General features: G+C 46.6%; 1 protein-coding gene across 3 annotated transcripts in view; it reads right to left on the reverse strand.

Annotated features, from left to right (window-relative positions):
* Positions 1 to 24,894, reverse strand: part of ARHGAP22 (Rho GTPase activating protein 22) — a 215,530-nt gene that overhangs the window by 102,292 nt on the left and 88,344 nt on the right. For all 3 annotated transcript variants that reach the window (XM_011950353.1, XM_011950354.1, XM_011950352.1), the window contains exon 3: positions 8,415 to 8,502. In XM_011950353.1, coding sequence (XP_011805743.1) covers positions 8,415 to 8,502 — 88 coding nt within the window. The remainder of the gene's footprint in view (positions 1 to 8,414; positions 8,503 to 24,894) is intronic.

The following is a 24,894-nucleotide window of genomic DNA, read 5'->3' on the forward strand; positions in this document are numbered from 1 at the left end:
AGATGGGTGGTCTGGAACAGCACTGACTAGACACTGTGAGGTCCTTGGTATCTGCTGAGAGTGCGTGGAAAATGGGCACAAACAGGAAGATGGCTCCCGGACTCGCCTCCCCAGCTCTTCCTCGGAAGTTTCCTTTCTACATGCAGACACCAGCTTGCCCAGGCAACATCTGCATCCGTGTGTAGTGCGTCTGGGGACAATCAACCCCATGACTCTGATCCCCATAGGACACAATGCTAGCTTTGCTACTACCGTGGTCTCTGAAGACTGGTTGGAGCTGAAAACCCAAGACCTCAAAGCCATCCCTATCCAGGCCTCCTATTGCCTGCAGGATGCACCTCCTGTGTTTGGGGAGTTGGGGGGAGGTCCCAAGGAGCCCAGTGGGAGGGAAGGAGTGTGGACCTCTGTGGGAGAGCAGGGAGCTTGCCAGGCCTCTGAATGGTGCAGCTGGCGCCCGAGTCTCCTGACCTTGATCTTGAGAAATATGGGGCTCCCAGCCCAAAGCAGACAGGTGCTCCAGGATGGGGACTAGACCCAGGCCTCAGAGCAGCTGTGGTACCCTTCGCATCCTTCTGCACCAGAAAACAGCACTCTCCTCCTCCTCCTTTTCCTCAGATCCAGGGTGGCCATTCATGTCTTCTTCGAGTTAATCCTCAGCACTGCACACTCAGGTCCTTCCCCACAAGTAGGAATTGCTCCTGAGTGCGGGGGGCCATCGGCTCAGTGCAATGTTGTTGAAAAGGCACCCCGTCCTGGCCCCTTGTCTGGCACTTGGAAAGGGCAAGGCCAATGATGTTTCAGTCAGTCCTGCAGAAATACACTCATGGACCATCTGGAGCAGTGAACATTTGACAGAGCCTGGCTGATTGCCATCTACTCTCCCCTCTGGAAGGCACCCAGGTTCCTTCGGAGTCTCCTTGCCCCTACTAGGTGAAGCCTTGGGAGGGCTGGTCCAGATGCCAGAGTGGACAGGCCCTTCCTCACCATCCCAGTGTAGTCAGGGGTGGTCATGTAGCCTAAGCACAGACACTGTGGTCTCTGAAGACTGGTTGGAGCTGAAAACCCAAGACTTGGGACTTTCAGCAAGTGAGCCATGCTGGGATTGCAGAGCCAGACGAGATTCAACCTTCCCAGCACAGAGCACCACCCACTTGCCACCCTCAGCTCCTGACCCCGTGATAGCCCAGTCGCCTGTCCCGTCCACAAGTCTCACTCCCATCCCATCCCTGATTTCTGGTGAATTTCCCCTTTGCTAGAGTTAGCCAGAGCTGGCTTCTGCAAACTGCTCCCTCCAGCACTCTTAATCTCCACTCCCCCGGCCCCATCCCATTTACAGTTACTCACTAGAAGGACTTATGGCTCTGGTCTCAAGCCTGCAGCCAACCCACTTGGTTCCCTTTGATAGCACCAACCCACTTGGTTTCCTTCAATAGCATTGTGCTAATTCCTGAAGACAGATTTTAGCAACGAGTTACAAAGCTTAACAGATGACCTAATTCGTCTCACCAAACACGGCCGTCTTTTGGGGACAGGCCTTCTCTGGGATCTTAGCAACTCTTTTTGCCCAGAGTGCCAAAGCAGGTCTCTCCGCTCCCCACCCCCTCCTTGTGGATTTAAAGCCTGGGGCTGGATGCCCATATCAGCAAAAAGCCCAGGTCTGAGAGGCCCCCAGGATCAAGTCCGCAAGGGGTAGACAGCTTTCAAAGGGCTGGGAGGGGCAGGGTTTGCCAGGCAGCTGCCCTGGCAAGAGAGAAGTACCAGGTGGGCAGGACCTGGGGGTCCTAGAGTCTCAGTCCCTTTGTGGGGCCTGGCTGTTTCATGCCTGCCCCGGGGGAGCCAGCCTCAGCATGCTGAGGAAGAGCAGGGCTCTGGGATTAGAGCTGGCTCAAGCTGCAGTTCCACCGCTCACCGGCCCTCGGATCCCAGCAAGTTACTTAGCTTGTCAGAGTCCCAGGGGCATTGCCTGTTAGATGGGTTAGTAGATGTTAGTCCCAGGAGTTTGGTGAGGATAAACGTGGTGTGCTCAGCCTCATTCCTTAGAAGGAACTCAGTGAATGTTTAGCCCACTAGCATTCATACACACCTTGGTCTACAAACTCAGGCACTCAACATATATGATATTTATTAGAAAGAATCACGTTAATTCTATCTCCAAGCCCTATGCTCCCAGGCTGGAAGGGAGTTTAGTCCCAGCTACTATTGAGATGGAGGGAAGGGGTCCTCTTTGCTGTGGTCAGGCTTACATGGGGCCTAGAAAAGGAGGATGGGCTGTTCTCAGTCCCTCCTGGTCACCTGAGGTCTTTACCTGCAGTCACTTGGGGCTGGAAGCTGGGTAGCTCCTCTGTCTTTCTTGACCATGGTGTGTCTGTCTGAGGTGGGACCCTGGTGCCTGGAGCCAGCTTTCCTAGTGGCACCATGCCTGTCACCTTCCTGGGCCATTGCTGGGGGCAAGGTGACTAGTCTATGGGAATGCTTCCCTTCTGACCCCGTCCACATCAATTATCTGGGGTGGGAGAGCAGGGGATTTCTCCTTTCTGCTCCAGGGACCTCACCTTCCCCCGAGGCAAGTGGCCTAGGGAGAAAAAAGGGCCAGGAGATCAAAGCACAAACCAGCATCTTATACATTATATGGTCCTCCTCCTCCTGGAATGATAATTATTAGAATTAAAACGGTTATAGCTTTTCCTGCCCTCAGTTAACTCAAACCTCCTCTCACTCACTTCCCCTGTGAGGCCCATCTCATTCACCCTTCCAGGACTCTAAGTACCCCACTGTCTCTACACCAGGGGCGGCCTCTCCACCTTGGACCCTGAGCCCGCTCAGCAGTGTTTTTTGCAAGCCCTCCAGATGAGGCGGAGGCTTGCTAAAGCTTGAGAACCACTGCCCAATGCCGTTCTCCTGCCACAGAGGACAATTTTTCATTCTGGCAGAAAGCTTAACCTCCTGTTGCTTCCAATCCTTACGTTAAATTCAGTTACCTATATGCTGAGCACCTTGAAACTAAGGTGTGAAGGAGACACACAGCCCCTGTGCCCACTGTGCTTGCCCATTGCTGCTTCTGCCCAGCTGCTCTCCCTGATTCTTCACCTGGCTGACCCTCACTTAACCCTCAAAGAACAGGGTTGTTGTCACTTTATCCTGGAAGTCCCATGTACTCCCTGTGTGCATTAGCGTCCCCTCCTCTGGGTTCACACAATTGCCTTTTTACCCTTCTCCTAGCCCTTCTCATCCTGTGAGTCAATGTCTGCCTTCCTGCCTGTCTCCCTGACCTTGTTAATTCTGTGAGGGGAGGAAAGTGTCTTTCTTACTCCAAGGTAACAGATCATTATGCAGAATGGCAGGACTACTGACTGTTCACCAAACCAGGCTTGCCTTCCTCCTGGAGAGCTGGACTCCATTTCCCAGACTCTCTTGCGCCTAGGTGTAGCCATGTGACTGCATTCTGGCCAATGGGCTGTGATGGGATGATGGGGCCACTTCCAGGCCTGGACCAACACACCTCCCAGGCATGATGGCCTCCTAGCATGGAAACAACTAGGATGCTTTTGCAAGTCACAGGTTTCAGATGGTAAAACCATGAAACAGGAAGATTCTGGGAGACAAACTGCCTGCCAATCACAAGTGTTCTTTTTTGACTTTATATGAAAGACAAATACATTCTTGTGTCAAGATCCTGAGATTTGGGGGTTATTCCAGCAGTTTGCTTACCCTAATACAAAAAGCTAAGCTCACTGGAGAATAAACATGAAAGTTATTTCCCCAATAACTATGCCTATCACTTCCCACCTTTCCTTTGAGTAGCTGCTCGCTTGGTGATCTTCCCCGGGTCCAGAGTGTGTGCCACTCTTAGTTATTCTAACAGTCTCATTAAGGATATCTCCAATCCTTAATTCTGTTCCCTCACATCTGGTTCAAAGCTCTTTCGTGCTGCTCCCCCAGCACTATGGCCCTCGGGGATTAGGGTGTGCTGGCGTAGATGGGGGTTGCTTCTCCTAGACTCTTCCCTGAACTGCACCCTGGGCGCTGGGGTGGGAAGGAGGCAGAGGGGAAATGCAGACATTTCTTTGCTTGCCAGGCAAGGTTGCAGTTTCCTGCCTGGTGAATGGTGTTGTGAACTGGTGCAGGGGCACCCTCCCAACCAGCTCCTCTGGCCACTGGTGATCTGTTGTGAGTTCTGACCTCAAATCTCAGCTCACTTCCTGCAGGTGGCATCTTGCCTGTCGGCCCTGCACTATGAGAATTCTAGAAAGTCTGATGGGCCATGTCACCCTCTTTTCTCCATCAGTGCCCAGGCCTGTGCTCCTCTTGAGAACTGGAGCTTATGGCAGGAGGTGTGGCTGGCCCCACTCTCTGCTTGGCAGAACCCCATTTGCCATCAGTTCTCAATTAGATTTTCCTTGCCTGGTAACCATGAAAAGCAAATCTTGTGTGTAAGCCACTGTTCAAGCAAGACATAAATGCCAGTCACCCTTTCTCTCAGCCTCCCTTAAACTTTACAAGTGGTTTTCCTGCGTGTTCCCACAGCTTCAGGGAGGAGACCCTCACCTCTGCCCAAAGCAATTGCTCCCACCTCTCAGTACGCTTTATATACTGACCATGTCAGGGAAGCAGTGGCAGGCCACAGACACAAGACAACAGAAGTCCCACTGGCACTAAAGCCCCTTATGACAGTGTTTTCTCTGTGTCTTGTTCAGTGGCTGGATGTGCAGGTTCTCAGATGCTTTTGGAACCAGAGGTATATGCTGTATCAAATTCCAAGACCTCCCAGCTCAGAGGGGAAAAATGCTAGACTCTGTAGGAGGCCCAGGATGGCCAGATGCCTGTGTTGGAGGGCAATTTTAGTGTGTGGCTTTGGAAGCCAGGTGGCCTGGTCTCAAGCTCCACTCCTATCCAGCTGTGCTGGCTGAAAGGCTGGGGGTGGGCAACAGGGCCTGCACTTTCTGGCCCAGAACTGGCAGATCTCTCCACTAGATGGCACTCACAGTATAATGTTTCCTCATTTCAATTCTACTTTGAAAATATTGTCATTTTTTATACCGTTGAAGAGCACAAATAGAACTATGGCTGAAAATTTACGTAGCTGATTCTACGCATGACCATCCTTGGAATTCTGCCACATTTCCAAGAGTTGCCAAGTTTTCCCTCCTCTTGGGGGTGCTGGCTGGAGAGTGAGGGACCATTGTGGGGTGACTGGTGCCACAGGCCAGCACACGCATAGCCTGCAAGTGACCCCGGGTTTGTCCTCCTTCCTCATATCCTGCCCTGATTTCCTGGCCTAGGCCCAGACCCCAGGCAGGGCTGTTAGGCTCCTTCCCGTGCCTGTTAGTTCACTGCTCTCAGAGCCTGCCACCCGGCAACCTCGGAACTGTAGGAGAAGCCCTTGTCCCCCAAGCTGCACTCGCTGCCCCTCACCCACCCAGCCTGAATTTCCTCTTGGTCTTTGCACATTTCTCCCGGGGGCTGTGCTTGGTGCACACTGGCATGGCCCACTTGGTGATACTTCCTGCTCCTGCCCCCAGGTAACTGTGCTCAGCATCGTGAGGATAAGTCCTTACTGTGCCTTGAGCTCAGGAAGAAAATGTCCCCAGACTCCTTAAGGGCAGAAATTGACCCCTGCTCATCTCAGTGCCCCACAAAGCTGGCTCAAAGCTGAGGTCACACTACAGGTTTGCTGAGTTGGACGTGAATGGGTTTCTTGGCCTTCCTGTGACTGCATGCTGCTGTAGTTTAAGGTGGGTTCATCCAATCTTCTTCTTATTCATTTTTAGCCCCAACATGGCATATAGCTGAAGCCTCAGTCAGAAACTGCTGTAACAGGAAGCCCACCCTTCTGGAGTCAGGCTGACCTGGGAGGGTCCAGGCTCCCCTACCTCCCAGCTGTTTGGCCTCGCGAGATTCACCTTACCCCTCTGGCCTGACACCTTCATGGGCTACGAAGGAGGGGGAGCTTTGCCAGCTGCAGCCAGAACCAAGCATGAGCTTTGAGTGCAGCCTCCCAGGTCCCATCTGAGCAGGTTGATAGGAAGCACCCCAAGTCCGGAGCCCCCAGTGGGAGGGGAGCAGAGGGGACCACTCTTGGGTCCCGGGCAGCACTGGCATTGTGTTCTGCTCTGCAGATAGCCGCATCGCACTCCGCAAAGGCTGACTAGACTGCTCACCGCCCACCACCCATCCTGCTCTCCCTGAGCTGCTCAGCAGCTGCAGGAAGGCTGGAGGGCAGAGATGGGCAGCTCTGGGGAGCAGCTCTGGGGAGCAGCTCTGGGGATCTGTAGGAACCTGATGAGCAGGCAGGCAACTGTTGCTGTGCTTGAGACAAAGGAGTTCAGGAACTTCCCTTCCTATAACAAAGTCCTTAGACGTCCCCAGCCCAGGTAGGGAAAATGCTAGAATCTGTAGGGGTCCTCAGATGGCCAGGTGCCTGTGTTAGAGGGCAAGGGAAGTGTGTAGCTAAAAGCCAGAATGTCTGGGCTCAAGCCCCAATTCCGCCACTAGCTGTGTGTCTCGCTGGGATTCTTTCTAATCCCCATGGTCTGTTTTTGTGCAATAGGTGTGACGACATTCCCTATCTTAGAGGGATGTTGGGAGTATTGTGGGAGGCAGAATAATGGTCCTCAAAGATGTCCATCTTCTAATTTCTGGAAGCTTGTGACTATGTTACCTTATATGGCAAAGGGTCTTCTCCTACTGTCCCCCATACCCCCAACACCACTGGCAAGAGTCAAATAAATTCTTGTAAATAGCTCTGACCCAGATAATGAACTTGCACACAGGTGATGTCCCTTATCTGGTCTATGGGGCACACACTCAGTGCCTTTCTGAATTGATGACTGGAGTGTGTTGACCTCTACCTTCTAGTTCTGGCCTTGACTCATTACCCCTCTCCCTGGGGCCAGGGGCCACACCCCTCCCCTAGATGGCAGGGCCCTGCCTACCTCACTACTTGCATTTCTTCTCTATCTTAATAGCTGAGACCTTTTCTCCTGGTTCCACAGTCAACCTCTGCTTTCTACTCCATACCCCGGGATCCCTTTTTTTACCACCTTCTGATGTGCAGTTTTACTACAAAGATTCTTGCATTAGATGAAAAGGAATACCCAAGCGAAACCATAGGTACTTGAATTTTGCACAGGGGCATACAGTTGGAAAGGGTGTTCCTGCACTTCAACTTCAGCCTGTGCCCCTGGGAACTCTAGTATGGATAGGACAAAGGTAGACATGCCCCTGTCCCAGGCAGGATCTGCTCATACCTGTTCCCAAAGAGCCTCTGCTCGTGCCCTGAGCCTGGGGTGCTACCTCAGTGGACAGCCAATAGATCATTTCTCAGGATGGCTGGGGTGGCTTTACTGCTTTGCGACCAGTCATAGACTTGCTAGTTCACAGGGCCCCAGTGAGGCCCTAGCACACTCAGTTCACAACCACCACTTCTCAGGATGTCTAAATTCAGCTGACACTCTTGGTGCCCTACTCAGATCCCTCAGCACTCACTGTTCCCATCGCTGCTTCCTCAAGCACCTGCAACTGTCCCTGGAGGCTGTCTCTGTCTGCAGAGTTTGGTCCATGTGAGAGAGTAGGCAGGAAATGTCAGTTACTCCCCAGAAAGCAGTTCTCAAGGACTGGGTGGTGGGAGTGGGTGGATAGAGCCCCAGCCTCACTTCTTGGATGAGACCGCTCTGAGGCCTGTTCTGCACTGTGTCCAGAAGCCCCTGCGGGAACTGAGCCAGGGTGCCTGCAGCAGCAGTCCACTCACTAGCACGCCCTGGCTGGCTTTCCTTCCTTCTTTGACTCCCTTCCTCATGCCAGATCCTTGTCTCAGGCTCTGCTTCTGGGGGAGGCCCAGCTAAAGAAAACACTGGCTGACAGCAGAGCCGGCCCTGCCATGTACGTTGGCTTCTCTGCAAGGCACTTTTACTTAGTTCGTTAGCAACGACATGGTCAACTTGGAAGTTTAAAATATTGTTTTGTAACTGCTAACGTGACAGTAGAGCAGTTCTTTAGGAAAATTATTCCCCTTCCTCCTGCCACATCCCAATTCTTTGCCTTGAAATTTATAATCATCCATACTTAAATATTCTCAATCTGTGCTAGTGTTTTTCCCTGGCTTTATTTCCAGGTATTGTGTTTAGACTTTCATCCTGAGATGTTCCCATTGACTAGTTTCTTTCCTTGCATTTATCATGAATTTAGAAATCCTCATTTCGCATTACCCAAAAGCTTATTGTCCAGATAATTGATGGGACTTTCTAATTTCTTCCCCATGTGAGTATCCTGTCGATTTGGTCCACATTTCCGAGTCATGCCTGGAGACTGTGCTGTGGCTCCTGTGGGAGGAGCATCATGAAGGTCCGCCCTTCCCAGGCCAGGGGCATGGAGACACCCCCACCAGGGCAGCAGAGCTGGAAGGTGCTCAGGCCTACCTGGACTGATCTCAAAGAGGTGCTTCCCTGGGTCCTCAGGGCCAGGAGGAAGTTCGGTCACCTGTGTCCCTTGTAGAGAAATAAATCCCTAAAAAGGAGGCAAACACAAACACAGGGAGCATGAGATGATGGGAAGGGGACTGCTGTCATCAGGGTCCCCAGAGAGGAGAAGTTAGGACCTGGGGCCTTCCAGGCCCTGACTGGGAAGGCTGGGCCTCAGCGAGGGGCACACACCTCCTTTCCCAGGCAGAGATAAGGCCTACTCAGGGTCCCAGGTGGATTAAGGTGGACACTGTTGTCTGCATACATGCTTGGAGGAGCTGTGCCCACAGGCAGGGGGAACTCTGGAGCAGGGAGGGAGGCTCCCACCACTGGGAGTGCCTGATCCAGTGTGCCACCTGTGGCCTTTCTGGGCCAGCAGGGTTTTAGGCTGGAGAGGGGTCAGGGAGAAGCCTGGTACTGTGGCTACTGAGGCAACATGGGGGAAAGGATCAACAGATCTGTGTGCATCCAGTCCTGCCACCTCTTGGCTAGGTGAGATTTCATTTATTTACCTATGAGATAGGAGTCAGCTACCATGCATACGGTACCCTGCTACAGAGAGTGCCAGGCGCCTGGGATGCATGTGTATGCATGACAAAGGGCGGCTCCACCTGCTCTCTAGTGCTGAGGTCTGGCAGCTGGGCTGAAAGATGCAGAAAAAGAGTATGGGGTGTGGGGATTGGGAGGCTGGCTTTGAGTCCCAGCCTTGCACTTCCAGGCTGTGTGATCTCAGGCAACCTGCTCAACGTCTCTGCACCTGTTTCCATGTCTGTACAATGGAACACTAAGTCACACATCTCAGGAGGGTTGAGATGCCAGATTTCCGTGTGGTAAGTCCTACTCAAGAGAATGAGGTGTTACAACCGCTGTGACTGACCCTTCCTCAGGTTAGGCAGGGCCTCCTTTATACTCCTTCTGTATGTCAGTGACTGTGAGCTCTGCTGAGGTCTTTATTTCATTCTGCTTGGTTTTGCTCAACTCAGACTTGGTATGGCTTGACTACACATTTTTGGTCCTCTCAATGGGAAACCCATTTTGAATTCCATCACTGCAACCAACTTCCTGGGTTCAAATCCTGGCTCAGCTAGAGAAACATTGTTCAACCTGTCTGTGCCCCAGTTTCCTTATCTGTGAAACAGGAATAATAAAGTACTTTGTGGGGATGTCTGGAGCATCAAATGAATTAGTACTTGGAAGTTCTTAGAGCAGTGCCTGGTACACAGTTCTCACTGTATAAGTGTTTGCTCAACAAATGCCTGCTATTATTGTATGTCAGGGCTCCACACCTAGTGGGGCACCGCATCCCTGCGTCTGCATTTACCTAGGTGAGGGGCAAAGTCACCTGCTGCATCCAGGTCGCCTCCTGCTCCCACCCCCATGTGTACTCACAGAGTACACCCCCCCCAGTATTTTCCAGGCAAATCCTGGCTTTCACAGGGTGATGGGAGCCTCCCACCTGCTGCTAGAATCTTGTGCCGCAAGGACACATGGAAATGCCTCTTCTCATTTAAGCAATGTTAATGCGGAAAGGCAGAATGTCATCCTTACCCGCAGATGCTTGCTTTAGAGGAATTACAGCAATAAACCAGAGAACCAGCTGGTAATCTTTGTAACTGAATTAACGGTTACTTTCTTGCTAGAGAACTTGGAGCTACTGGAAATAAATTAGGATCGCAGCCCCAGGATGGAGAAATGTGCTCATTAAAGGGCATGGGTGAGATCCATCACTAGCTAATGGGATGCTTCTCGGGCATTTGCTGTTTCAGTAACAGAGTCGCTGTGTCATTCTGGATACTTTGCTGTTTTTTTTTCTGTGTCCTAAAATCTGTCATCCATACAAGGAGAGTAACAATATTGACATTGACATTGCTTTCTACTACAGCTAAATGGAAAAGCAGTAATAGCTTCTGTTTTTGAAGACTGTACTATATTCCTGGCTCTTTGCCTAAATGACTGGATTTAATGTAGAGGCCCCAAGGGGTAGGGGCCTACCATTCCTGTCTTCCCAGACAAGCAGATGGAGGTCAGGAAGGTGATGCAACCAGCCCTGTGCCCACTGCCCACAAGGGTGTGCTGGAGACATCGGCTCAGGTGTGCCCAATGCTGGAGCCACAGGCTTTACTCTTTGCTTCCCTACCTTTATCATGGCAGCCACCAACTGACTTTGTTTGCAAGAAGCCACAGTGGAGAGCCAGGCTGTGACTATGGGATCCCCTGCTCACTTCTCAGGGGAATCTCAGTATGCCCCCCACCACTGCAGGGGCCCTAGCACTGTCCCTCAGCTGCCCAGATTCCTCTGCCTCCCACAGGTCAAGAATGTGGCTCCAGGACTGGGTGGGGGGTGGGGGCCTGGGGAGCAGAGGCTGTCTGCTCTCCAGTCCGTAGTATGACATTTGCTAAGACTGTGATGAAAAGACATGAATGGAGTCAGAATATAGCATTAGCTGAGACACTCAGGGTAGATCTCAACATTGAACATACTTTGGAGTCACCCCAGGGCTTGTTAAAACACGGAGAGCCTGGTGTTTTGGTGGTGTCTAATAATGGGGTCTCTGAAAACTATAAAGTAGCCTGATTTGGAGTGTTTGCTAACTTCAGCAATATAAATACCCTCCCCCTCCATGGCCCATTTTATGATGTCATTGCATGTGGAACTGAGAAGAGATGCACCATAGTGTTTACACCACATGGATTCAATGGATGTCAGTAACCTCCAGAGCTTAAGACATAGCACATGAAGTCATAGTATATTAAGTTAGGAAATGATATATGTTGAGTACTTTTTAACCTTTGTTTTTACTATAACTCATTTACTGGTAGTTTTCTGTGATTTAATTTTTTTATTGTTGTTTTGTTTGTTTTGTTTTGTTTTTTTGGGTATTGCTCTGCAGCCCAGGCTGGAGTGCAGTGTTGCAATCATGGCTCACTGCAGCCTCGACCTACTGGGCTCCAGTGATCCCCCTACCTCAACCTCTAATTGGGACCATAGGTGTATGCCACCATGCCCAGCTACTTTTTGCTATTTTTTAATTTTCAGTAGAATCGGGGTCTCCCTATCTTGTCCATGCTGGTCTCGAACTCCGGGCTCAAGCAATCTCCTTGCCTCGGCCTCCCAAAGTGTTGGGATTACAGGCGTGAGTCACATCACCCAGCCTGATTTAATTTCTAATAGTGTAAGTGTTCAATCAGAATAGTGCTGGACCCCACTCTCGAGTTTCTGACCCTATAGGTCTGGGGAAAGTAGGACCATTTGCATTTCTAACCATTTTTGATGCTGCAAGCCCTGGGGAATACACTTTGAGAACCACTAGTCTAGGGACTCTAAGGGAAGGTGGCCAGAGGATGATGCCTTTTTCATGAACTCACTCAGCACCTTGGTTTCCTCACCTGGAAAATGAGGACAATAATAATATCTGCTTCATGAGGCTGTCGTGAGGATTAAATGATTCAATATCTGGCCCCAGTGGCCTTTGAGAGCCTGGTTTTTGCCAAGATTCTGTGCTTTAGACGCACATAGGTTACAGGAACCAGTATCTGCTTCTAGCACCACAGACAGTGCCCTCAACTATGAGGGTCCTGGGAATTCTTTGAGGAGCACAAAGTGAGTGTCAGCACTTTGTCAGCTGGCCTTCCTACTATAGTGCCAGGTCAGGGCTTAACTGTTTGTATCTGGGAAGGAACCAGGCACACAGTTTGCACCTAGAACTGCACAGTTTGCAGACAGGCACCTGGCTACAGAAACAGTGTGCAAACTCCAGGCACATGATAGATTTCCGCAAATGTTGGGCCCTTTCCCCCTTCCCCATGTGTCCGAGCTCATGTTAATTTGCTCTCTTAGGGCATTGTTCAGCCTATGTATCTAAGTTCCTCCTGAGAGGCTGCAGCTGACTTAATGCATCTCTAGCTTCATACAAATGCAGTCCATTGGTGTAAGTAGCTAATGGACAAAGTATGTGCCATTCTGTCTGCATCTAGGAGGGCTCAGTATTTGCAAGTTTTAGACATTGCAAAATTGCTTTCAAAAAGTCTTTATCAAATTATGTTCCATCAAAAGTGTATGAGAATGCCCATTTCTGTATGCTCTTCCCATTGCATGATCATTAAGTACTGACTGTCCTTTTAAATGGAATCTTATGACATATTTATTGACCATTTGTATTTCTTCTATTAATTCCTTGTTAACATCCCTTACCCACTTTTCTATTGGGTTGTCTTTTATTTTAACAATATATTTTATTTAACATATTTATCTGTATTGGATAACCCAATATGTCAAAAAAATATAAAATCATTAGTGAAATATTTTACATCTTTTATAGTAAATCTTTGGAATCTACTTACAGCATATCAGATTTACATTCCAAGGTTTTATCAAATATATGTCATCTATATTTTGATCTTATCAAATTTGAAGTAGATTTTTGTACCAAAATTGTTTCAGATATACTGTAGTAGGTAGAATAATGGCTCCCCAAAAGATATGCTTATCCTAATCCCTGGAACACGTGAATATGTTATGTTACATGACAAGAATTTAATTAAGGTTGCAGATAGAATTAAGGTTGCTAACCATCTAACCTTAAATCTAGTAGTATTAGAACTCCAACTTAATTATTTTATTTCAAAACTGTCTGACTATTCTAGGCCCTTTAAATTTCTATATGAATTTTAGAATCAGTTGGTCAATTTCTATTAATAGAAAAATGCCTACTGGGATTGTGATTGGGATTGCATAGATAAATTTGGGAAGAATTGACATCCTAACAATAATAAGTCTTCTGACCAATGAACACAGTATACCTCCTCATTTATTTAGAGCTTTCATTTTCCCCAACAATAACTCATTTTTTAGTTCTAGTAGCTTTTTGCAAGCTTCATCAGATTTTTGACATAAACAATTGTATTGCGTATGGATACAGTTTTACTTCTTCCTTTCCAATCTGAACAACTTTCATTTCTTTTTCTTGCCTTATTACACCAGGCAGGACTCCATGAAAGTGTTTTATGGAAGTGGTGAGAATAAATATCATTATCTTTATCCTGATCATAGGGAAACAGCTTTTAGTCTTTTACCATAAAGTATGACATTAGCTTTCAGTTTTCCATAGATGGCTTTTCACAGGTTTAAAGAAACTCCCTTCTATCCCTGGTTTTTTGGGAATTTTTATCACGAATCAGTATTGAATTTTGTCAGGTGCTTTTTCTGAATCCATCAGATGATTATTTTTTTCTTTCTTCATTTATTAATATGATGAATTACATTAATAGTTTTCAAATATTAAATCAACCTTGGATTTTTGGGATAAACCCCACTTGGTCATTATGTATTTTCTTTTTTATGTATTGTTGGATTCAATATTCTAAAATTTGGTTGAAAATTTTTTCAACTGTGTTCACAAAGAATATTGATCTATAGTGTCTTTGTCTTGTAATGTCTTTGGCTAGATTTATATAGGGGTAATGCTAACCTCATAAAGTGCATTGGAAAGTATGCTCATTTTTGCCACTGCACTCCAGGCTGGGTGACAGAGTGAGATTCCATCTCAAAAAAAAAAGGGGCGAAAAAAAAGGAAAGTATGCTCATTTTGAAATAGAACAACCAAGTTGGAGTTCTAATACTACTTGATTTCAAGACATTGTAAAGCTGCAGTAATCAAAACAATGAGATATTAGCATTAAAAGAGACTGATTAATAAAACAGAATAGTAAGGTCAGAATAGACCCATATATATCTCCGTATCTATTTATCTGTCTATCTATCTATCTATCTATCTATCTATCTATCTATCTATCTATCTCCATATACGGATAATTGATTTTGACGAAGGTGTAAATACAATTCATTGGAGAAAGGATAGTGTTTCAACAAATGACAGTGGAGCAACTTTGTGCAAAAAAATGAATCTCAATTCATACCTCACACCATATATAAAAATATACTTGAATGAATGATATACCTAAACACAAAATCTGAGACTACAATACTTCTAGGAGAAAACCTTTATGACTTTGGATGAGACAAAGAGTTCTCGGATATGACATCAGAAGCTTGACTCAAAAAAGAACTAATTGGTAAATATGACTCATTTAAATTAAAAAAACTGCTTTTCAAACACATTAAGAGAGTGAAAAGACAAATTACATACTGGGAGAAATATTTGAATATCATGTATCTGATAAAGGACTTGTACACAAAATATATAAAATACCATCAAATTCTATAATAAGAGAACAATCCAATTTAAATAAATAGGCAAAAGATTTAAACAGATAATTACTATAGAAGATATAGGATTGGAAGATAAGCTCCTGAGATGATCTTCAACATCATTAGTAGTTAGGAAAATGCAAATTAAACCCATAATCAGATACTACTACGTATCTATTAAAGTAAAAAGACTGACCAGACTAAGCGTTGGTGTGGGTGCAGAGGCCCAAGAATTCTTGTACACTGTTGGTGGTAATGTTAAATGACAATCACTTTGGAAAATAGTTCAGCAGACTCTTAAAGAGTTAAACATACAGCCAGGGGCAGTGGCTCACGCCTGTAATCCCAGCACTTTGGGAGGCCAAGGTGGGCAGATCATGAGGTCAGAAGTTCGAGACCAGCTTGACCAATATGGTGAAACCCTGTCTGTACTAAAAAATACAAAAGTTAGTGGGGCATGTTGGCATGCACCTGTAGTCCCAGCTACTCAGGAGGCTGAGGCAGGAGAATCTCTGGAACCCAGGAGGTGGAGGTTGCAGTGAGCCAAGATTGAGCCACTGCATTCCAGCCTGAGCAACAGAGCGAGAGTCCATCTCAAAAAAAAAAAAAGAGTTAAATATACACCTGGGATATGACCCAGCCATTCCCCTCCTACATATTTACCCAAGGGAAATGGAAGCATATTTCCATACAGAGATTTGTATGCAAATTGTTGCAGTTTTATTTCTCATATCCAAAAATTGGCTATAACGCAAATGGCCATCACCACGTAAACAGATAAGCAAGTTGAGGTACCTGCATGCAGTGCACTACTACTCAGCAATATGAATGAATGAACTCTTAATGTATGCTGAAACATGGATGCTTCTCTAAATAATTATGCCAAGGGAAAGAAGACAAACAACAAGCCAGAGTACTTACTGTGTGATTCCATTTCTATAAAACTGTAGAAAATGAGAACTAAGTGGACCAGTCTGGGGTCAGGGGTCAGGGGTCAGGAGGGGCAAAGAGAGTAGGAGGAGGGATTATAACAGGATACAAGGAAGCTTTTGGCAGTGATGGATATGTTTGCTGCCTTGATTGTGGTGACAGTGTCACAGATGTGCATCTATATTAAGACTTACAAAACTGTGCCCATGAAATATGTGCAGTTCACTGTATGTCAATTATACCTCAATGAAGCTGTTAAGAAAAATTGGTATTTGATTCAGTTATCAAAAAACTTTTAGAAATATGTATTTGTTTCCTAGCAGATTACTAAAAAGGTAGTGGCTCAAAATAACAAAAATTTATTTTCTTACGGTTCTGGAGGTCAGAAGTCTGCAATGGGCCTTACTGGGCTACAGTCAGTAGCTGGCACCACTGTTCCTTCTGGAGCTCTAGGGGAGGATCTGTTTCTCACTTTTCCAGCTTTTAAAGGCTTCCTGCACCCTTCTACCATCTTCAAAGCCAGCAGCCTCACATCCGCAAATCGCTCTGACTCTGACCTCTTCATCTGCCTCCCTTTTCACTATAAAGAACCCTTGTGATTATATTAGATCCACTTGGATAACCCAGGATAATTTCTTTAAGGTCAGATGGTTAGCAACCTTAATTCTATCTGCAACCTTAAATAAATGCTTGTCATGTAACATAACATATTCACATGTTCCAGAGATTAGGACAGGTATATTTTTTGGAAAGCCATTATTCTACCTTATACTATAGTATACTATAGTATATCTGAAACAAGTTGGGTACATGAATCTACCTCAAATGTAAATTTGATAAGATCTAAATACAGATCACATATATTTGATAAAAACTTGGAATGTAAATCTGATATGCTATAAGTGGATTCTAAAGATTTGCTATAAAAGATGTAAACTATTTCATTAATAATTTTATATTGATTACTTGTTGAAATGCTGATTTTTGAACATATTGGGTTATCCAATATAAATAAATAAAATATGTTGTTAAAATAAAAGACAACTCAATAGAAAAATGGGTAAAGGGTGTTAACAAGGAATTAATAGAAGAAATATAAATGATCAATAAATATGTCATAAGATTCCATTTAAAAGGACAGTCAGTACTTAATGACCATGCAATGGGAAGAGCATACAGAAATGGGCATTCTCATACACTTTTGATGAAAGATAATTTGACAAAGACTTTTTGAAAGCAATTTCACCATGTCTAAAACAATTTTAAAATAAAATGTCCTGTAACCTTGTATTGAATTTTCAGAATTTGTTCTAAGGAAAAACAAATGCACAAAAATGGATGCATAACAATCCTCCATGTTACATTTTTTACTATACAAAATGAGAAACAACTTGTTCCTCTGTCAACAGAGAGGTAGTTAAATCATTTCTGGTAAGGCCATACCAGAATGAGGTACATACAAAAGGTTTCTAAGATGAGTTGCTAAGAAATAAGAACACCAGAACAATAATTTTAATACAATTCCATCCCGATGTCTGTTACTGTCCTCTCCCCAGAGCCCACAAGTTACATGTTAATGTATAGAAATAGCACAGAAAACTTATACTCTGAGAGGGAGTGGTGGGAATGGTGAAGGAGCTTTCATGTTTTGCCCTGTGATGTTTGCATCAATATAAAATTTAAATAATGTTAAAGTTGAAAAGGAATGTGGTCAGCTAATTCATGCAGCACTGCCCTTGCCTGACTCACGGGCTGCTGCTATCTGACTACCATCATACTCTCCGACCTCATGTGTCGAGGCCAGGCCAGCCTGCACAGTGTTTCTGCAGCCCGGAATGCCTATCCATAATTTTCAGGAAACAAACAGTGATTTTCCCTCTCTCTTCTGCAAGGATTTAGGGTGACAGTCCCCTCAAATTTCCTCAGACTGAAATAAAGTGGCAAGCACTTTCCAGGTCCTCTGATCAGGGTCTGCACACATCCCTGCCTGCAGAGGGCCCCTGCCCACATCAGGAGACTGCCATAGCTCATTTTGCAAAGAACGATCCGTCTTGGGAACAGCTGCCAGAACACCGGATGGTCTAGAAGCCTCAGCTAGGTCCAGAGGAATAAATGAGATTAACAAAGCAACAACAACAATGATTTCTACTCACATGTCTCTAGTCAGATGTCTCACACCCAGACCTCACCCAAATCATAAAAAGATAAGCACCCATTACATAATAAATCTGAGATCCTGTAAGACCATCATGGAAACCTCGCAGGTTTTAGCATCAGACAGATTTAGTTTCAATCCTGACACCACTGCTTAGTGATAGTAAACTTCAGGACAAGTTTAGCCTCAGTTTCTCTCTCTGTTAAATGGTGTAGTGGCATCTCCCTCACAGATCTCTGAGAATTAAACGGGATTAAGTGAGCAGAGGGTGTGGAATGGAGCCGGGCTATAGCAGGTACCCAGGATGGCAGCATCCTAATAAAGGGTAGTGCTGCAGAGGTTTTGTGTGAGCTCATGACTGGGGGTCAGGGTCAGACAGGTCCTCCACCACCAACACCTGTACAACCCGGGTGAACCTCCATTTCCGCCTCTGCAATGTGGAGGTGTTTTGAGGATTTCCCCAGGTTTAGTGCCCAGTGAGAGTAAGTGCTGTAGCTGTGATCATGCATTATTATAGGGCCAAGGAGTAGACTCTGTGCATGAACATTTTATAGGAGTGGGAATAGATAGAAATCTTAGAATTATTATAGGGTTTGTAATTACTATGACTTTGCGGCTTAGGTAGAACACAGACAGGTGTGTTCTAGCCTGTTCCACCAGGCTGAGGCCTGGTTTCTTTATCTGTAAAAATGAAAATATTTGTCCCAGATTTGTCACTGGGCCATCTGAGATAGTGCTGTATATGCACTAAGGGCCTATATAAATATGAATTATTATCATAATTATGACTTCAAAACTCATTTTGGTCACTGTATCATCTGTTTGGTCTGTTTGTAGAAACAATCTCCCCTCCCCTAATAGTACCATTGCTTGTGCCATGAAATAAGGTGTGAAACAGACTTCAGGAGTCCCAGCATGGTGAAGGCAGGGCTCTGCTTCCTAATGTGTGATGACACTCCGTGGGGACCTCCTGCAGGTCGTGGATGTCTGTAATCCTCCTATTGGCCTACCTTTGGAGTTTGCGATAGTTTGAGGTCTTTGCAGTCTGAATTCACCTCTTTTCAACCTGATCAAACACTGGCTCTCTGGGAAGTCTTCATTTTTCACCTTGTCTAGGAGACTGCCTGAAGAAACAACTTCTGCAGTGCTTCTTACCGAGTCTCCTGATAAAATCCTCCACAGGCAGCATCTTGGAAAACTGCAGGCATGTTTTAGAACGCAATCGCTCAGGGTTCCTTATCTCTGCTAACTCTGATTGGGGCCTCAGATCAATCTGAAAAACCTTTATCCACCTGACACCCAAGGAACTGAACCTCTCTGAGTTGTACATAAATAATACAGATCAGAATGAAGTTCAGTGCCAAGGAGGGAAGCATCCTCCCTGCTTCCTTATCACACAAGCCTGCAGCCATGCCCCATGACTGTCCAGAATACAGATTTAAAAAGGATTGTAAAAATTGGAGACAAATGAGTTCTTGGTAGAGGAACATTCCCTCCCTAAGGAGTTGAGATACATCATTTGTCCAGCTTCTTTCCTTGCTGATGACTTTGTCTTGAAGCTTCTTCCAACAGATTCCACAGTGACGCTGCCACCTGTTGAATGCGTGAACTCCAAATGCTCTTGTTATGATCCACAGGTCTGCAGTCAGCAGATCGGCCCTGGGAGCACCCTGCTTCTTCACTGTGTCCTGAGGCTATCTGTGGTCCTCTTCAGCACATGTGGTGTGCCACAGGGACAGTATGTTGAGATCAGCACCATGTTCTGCAGAGAGCAGGGGCTTTGAAGTCAGAACAGCGGCTCCCTGCACCTTCCCGATCCTTTCCAACTGGCCGCAGCCCCTAAAGCCCTTACTCCCAGGGCTGCACAGCCCAGGCCCTGAGCCTGTGGAAGTCCAGCTGGGAGCCATGAATGAGCCCAGGGCCTGGGGCCTGAGACCTGGGATAGACTTGCAGCCTAAGCTGGAAACCCTGGTGGAGCCCTCAAGAACCTTCAGGTCTCAAAGTTCATAGCCTCTTCCAAACCCCAGGGAGTGCCCTTTTCAAGGTGAGTGGGTCCTCTTTGAAAATTCCTGGTTGCTCTGTGGTTAGTTCCATGGTAAGCCAGGACCTTGCACTAGACTCTGTGCCAAACAGTGTGCCCCTGACTTGCCCTGAGTCACTCCTGGGGTCTACCCCTTCAGGTAGCCTCATCTCACTGGATTCCTGAGCCCTGTAGAAGACCCTGTGGTTGAGGCTGCACTACTGGTCCTCACCCAGTGGCCTTGGGCTCAGCCTCTCTCAGTCCTGTCATTCATGTGAACATTCTAATGCCTGAGACCATGCTCCTCGGAATGAGATGCCATGCCACGTTGGGAAGAGTCACTAGTACTAGTGTCCTGGCCTTGGTGGCAGCCTGGGGCTGGGTGCTGAGTAGTGCCACAGGGATGCAGCAGGATTAATGTGGAAGTGACCAGTGAACAGAATGCTTACCCAAGGGAGCTCCTGAATCCTCTAGTGTTTAGCTTGCCCTGTGAGAAGGGAGGAGAGGCCAAGGTGCACGTGATTTTACAACACATTTGGGACAGACTGTTAGTGTCACCACATCTCCACAGGCTGCTCTCTGAGTGTCCTTTGTGCTTAGGTTGGGGGCATGTGATGGGGTTCTGGCCAGTGGGATTGGGCAGGAGAGACAGCATCTGCTTCCAGGCCTCGTCCTTTAAAAACTGCCAGTGACCTCCAGTCCCCTCTCCTACCTCTCCCGCTAAGTCAACCTTGGTGACCACAGAGACAGACGAGGCCAACATCTGGCCCCACCAGGGACATTACTGCAGCAAGAGGTAAACTTTTATTGTGTTTAGCTACTGGGATCTCAAGGACATTTAACATTGTTCATTTTACTAATTAGATGTTATTTTGAGAAAATAAGTGTTAGAGAATTTTGTCCTGAGCTGATCACCTGGCCACATGAACAAAGAAGTTATAAAATCATAGCACTAATTAAACATATTTCCATGCTGGTAAATCAATTTAACTAACAATGATGATTTCCTTGCTCCTTGGATTGGATGTTGGGAAGGGAAAAAAAAGGAGAGGTTAGGCTCATCTACTTTTACTCTGGGGGCCTTGGGCTGATGGGAGCTGTCTTACTCTGATGGTTAGAAGCACTGAGCATGGCATGTTTAGGTTCTGGCTCAAGCTGTGATGGCCATGTAATACTTGCTTCCTGCCTGACCTTTTGGACTGGAGCATTGGAGGGAGCCCAGAAAAGACTGATCTAGATCACTGTCCAAGAGGGGTTGTGGACCCCAAGCCCTGGGCAGCATGAGATCCCGGGAGTGTGCAAATGACCCTGTTTCCTCCTTGGCTTGCTGGACCATAAGGTAGGCCTCTTTGCCCCCTGAGATACCTGGTGTTCCATATGGAGGGGCTGAGGGGGAAACTCAGATGAGCTGAATCCCTCTGGCTGCCCATGGCGTTTGGTGGCTGCATCAGACACTGAAGTCGAGGCAGGTGTGTTCTCAGAGAACCAGCCCTCGGAGGGCACGTGCTCTCAGCCTCTCCAGAAGGGAGTGACCACCCACTTTTTAGTATTTTCTCTGATCTGGGACTCAGGTGGATATGGGTGTTGACTGCTGCACCACTGTGATGCTCACTCTCCCCCCTGCTCTTTAGAGCCTGCCGGCTGGGTGTGAAACAGCCTCTCCTGTTCCTCCAGAATTGGGAGCTCTTGGTAGGTGCTGCCTGGCTCCTGCCCCGACCAGGAGGAGCCCATGAGGACACAGGGCCTCTCCACTGCCTGGGTTGGCAGCACTGACCACCGGCCTGCTCTTCCATGCCATGGTCCCTGCCATGTTTTCCAGGGTTGCACAGTGTTCCCGGCCTTCTCTGTCCATGATGAACAGACCCAGCTGCTCAGACTGGGAGCACTGGTGCTGTCCCAAGTGTTGTCCTGAGCCTAAGAGCATACTCTTGGAAGATTTGTTTCTGCTCAAAATACACCTTTGGGACATGTTGATGCTGGGGCCAGGGCCCCTCCTGGGAGTGGGTGGGGCCCTGCTTTGGCTGAAAATGGTTTGATTCTGTCTTATTTCTGGGAGGCCCTGAAACTAGTGCCATACTCTGGGGTATATGGTGTCTCTGTGAGAGAGGCTGCCATGCTGCTTAGTTGAGCACAGGTTAGTCCGAGTAACATGGTATAGACACTTTTGCATTGACCTGCCCTGGCTGTGCCAGGCTGATCTGCTGAGCCAACTACTGCCAAGGAGCACTGGCTGCATTTTGCTGAGGAAGGCACACCTCATTCCCATCTTTAGCAAAGACCACAGTCCATTTGTGAAATGTACCCATCGTCCTCGGCAGCCCTTCCAAACCATCTCCATTATTCTGATCAGCTGGAACTCAGTATTCCACCAATGCATTAAGGAACTAGAATGCTCCAAACACAGTGAAACCTAAGTTATGCTCTTCTGAACAATGAATAAAATATGTTTCCCATGCTGCTTCAATGTTACTTGATTCATTTTTCTGCTTTGCAATTGATAAAACTCATAATTTAACTATCAATTTTCTACCTATTACTGTAAATTAACTGGGTTGCAATGAAAGCCAAAGGATTGCTCTATTATAAGTGGGAGACCTTTAAGTGCTGTAAACTAATATCTGTGCTGACTTAAATTAGCAGACCCTGAGAGAAGCTCATTACTACTTGCAATACTAGAGGAAACACAAAAGTCATTTTCAGAAGGTGAAGATTCGTCTTGTAGGCCATACAGCTCTGGGCGCAAAACAATTCGGGGGCAACCAAGACACTGTCACTTGTGATTTATTTGGTCTTGAGGTGTCATCAGGCTTCTTCTAACTTGATTTCCTTTTCCTAGAACAGTGGCAGAATTTCGCTATCCATACATTAGTCCCCAGATACTGCTTATGCTGTCATTTCAGGGGCCTGCTCTCAGAACCCTGCAGGATGGTATAAAATAAACCTTAAAACGTATTTTTGTATGATTACTTAAATCTTGTGTTTTTCTTTGACATGCAGAAAAAATGGTTTTAACTAAATATTGTTTGAAATTTGTTTAAGACACAGCTGCTACTGCCAATTTCAATTTAGTAAATAAATTTATATTTGATTTAAAATGACTTGAATAGAATTTTCATTTTGACATGTTTAATAGTGGGGAATTACAGTTCTAAAATAGCTACAAAAATATAGCATCCCTTTTAAAAAGCCACAAAGTCTCATAGTTGAACCTAAATAAATGATACCCCTCTCTCTTTTTATGACTCCAATGAGTAAATCTTCACAGAAGAAGCATTTCAAATTGTCCCCCAGGACATTTTAAAAAAGGAAATATTTGTTGTTTAATTTTTCTTCTGCAGCACTAATGGGAGTGGAAAGCTCAGTTCCTAATTAACTCAAGGTGCTCTCTAACGTGCTGCGGAAGACACTTTTCAATAATCACTGGCTTATCCTGGGGCAGACAGGGGCTGTGGGATGCATCAGAGCCTATCTTTTATGCCCAGGTTTGTTTTTTCTGAGAGCAGATAGATAGACTGAAATTTGCTGTGGCAAGATCTACGGGAGCAGCTTGGGAGGTAATTAGTTGCTTGTTCTTTGTGGGCAGGGGAGGTAGGAAGTAGGGAGGAGAGAGTGAAGTCAGACTCTTCAGGGCTTCTCAGAAGATCAGGGGCAAATTCACCAAGAGCAATGAGATCCATGAGTGACCCTATCTTCAAGGGCCTCTGGCATCAAGGTCTGCATCTGTCAGCTCTCTTACCACCAACTGTGTCTCCCCAGAGACCTTCACCTGGCTCAACAGTGGAGTCAGGGTTCCAAATGCTGTGCACAAAATGGCCACTGAGGACTGCCAGCGGCGCCCACAGCGGGACTTCTGGGAAACTGCCCTGCTCGGGCCAGACCCCCAGAGCATGCCTGCTTCTTTGGCCTCATTTTTGACTCATCTAGGGTGGAACTTCTGAAAACTGCTAGGGTTTGGCTGAATGTAGTTCTTGTTCCTCCATTCCTCTTTGCCTTATAAGGTCTCGGATGAACTTTGAATTTTGGAGTTGAGAGGGCTCTTGGAGATCATCTCTGGCCAACTTGCTACCCAGGGGTCAGCTCTTCTCCAAGCCACTTAGCCTAGTGATAGTTTGGCCTCTACTTGTCCAGAACCAGGGACTGGAGCCTGCTACCACCCAGTAGACCACTCCAGAATGAAGTGTGGAATGGAGTGTAGAAGACAAATAGGGGAGTCTGTCCATTTGTCTTCTGGTCTTGTTCATATGAGGATTCAGAGCTTTATATACTGCCCCTTGGCAAGATTTCTTTTCTTCAGATGACTTATTCAGTTATTCCTCCTATGGACAGGAGTTTGGACTCCTCTACATCCTTGCTGCCCTGTTCTTGAAAATATAGTGACTTGAGGGGACCATCACTCTCCAGAAGTGACCTGATCTGACCATGGAAAAGTTCGGTGGGGCTTCCCCTCCCTTGTTCTAATTACTATGTATCAAAGTCACCTGCTGGGTGCAGTGGCTCACACCTGTAATCCCAGCACTTTGGGAGGCCAATGCGGGCAGATCATGAGATTAGGAGATCAAGACCATCCTGGCTAACACGGAGAAATCCCGTCTCTACCAAAAAAATACAAAAAAAAAAAATTAGTCGGGCGTGTTGGCTGGCGCCTGTAGTCCCAGCTCCTCGGGAGGCTGAGGCAGGAGAATGGTACGAACCCGGGAGGCAGAGCTTGCAGTGAGCCGAGTGAGCCACTGCACTCCAGCCTGGGCGACAGAGCGAGACTCCGTCTCAAGAAAAAAAAAAAAGAAAGTTGCCTAACCTCTTTGTGCCTCAGTTTCCTTATTGGGACAGTGGTGATGGTACTCATTCCTAAATTATTTCAATAATCTGCTGCTGTGTAAGAAAACTCCAAAACTTATTGCCTACAAAACATTGATCCATTATTTGTTATGATACCAGGAAAGGGATCAGTGGGTGGTTCTTCTGCTCCATATAGCATGGTCCAGAGTCACTGACACAGTTGCATTTGGCAGCTGAGCTGGGTTAGAAAGTCCAGGAAGGAAGGCCTCACTAATTCATCTAAGCCATGTGGTTTTTCTCTTGTCCATGCTTCCTCATCATTCTGTGGTCCATTCAAGCATTCTTACAG

The sequence above is a fragment of the Colobus angolensis genome, unplaced genomic scaffold, assembly GCF_000951035.1.
Source record: "Colobus angolensis palliatus isolate OR3802 unplaced genomic scaffold, Cang.pa_1.0 Scaffold306, whole genome shotgun sequence".
NCBI lineage: Eukaryota > Metazoa > Chordata > Mammalia > Primates > Cercopithecidae > Colobus > Colobus angolensis.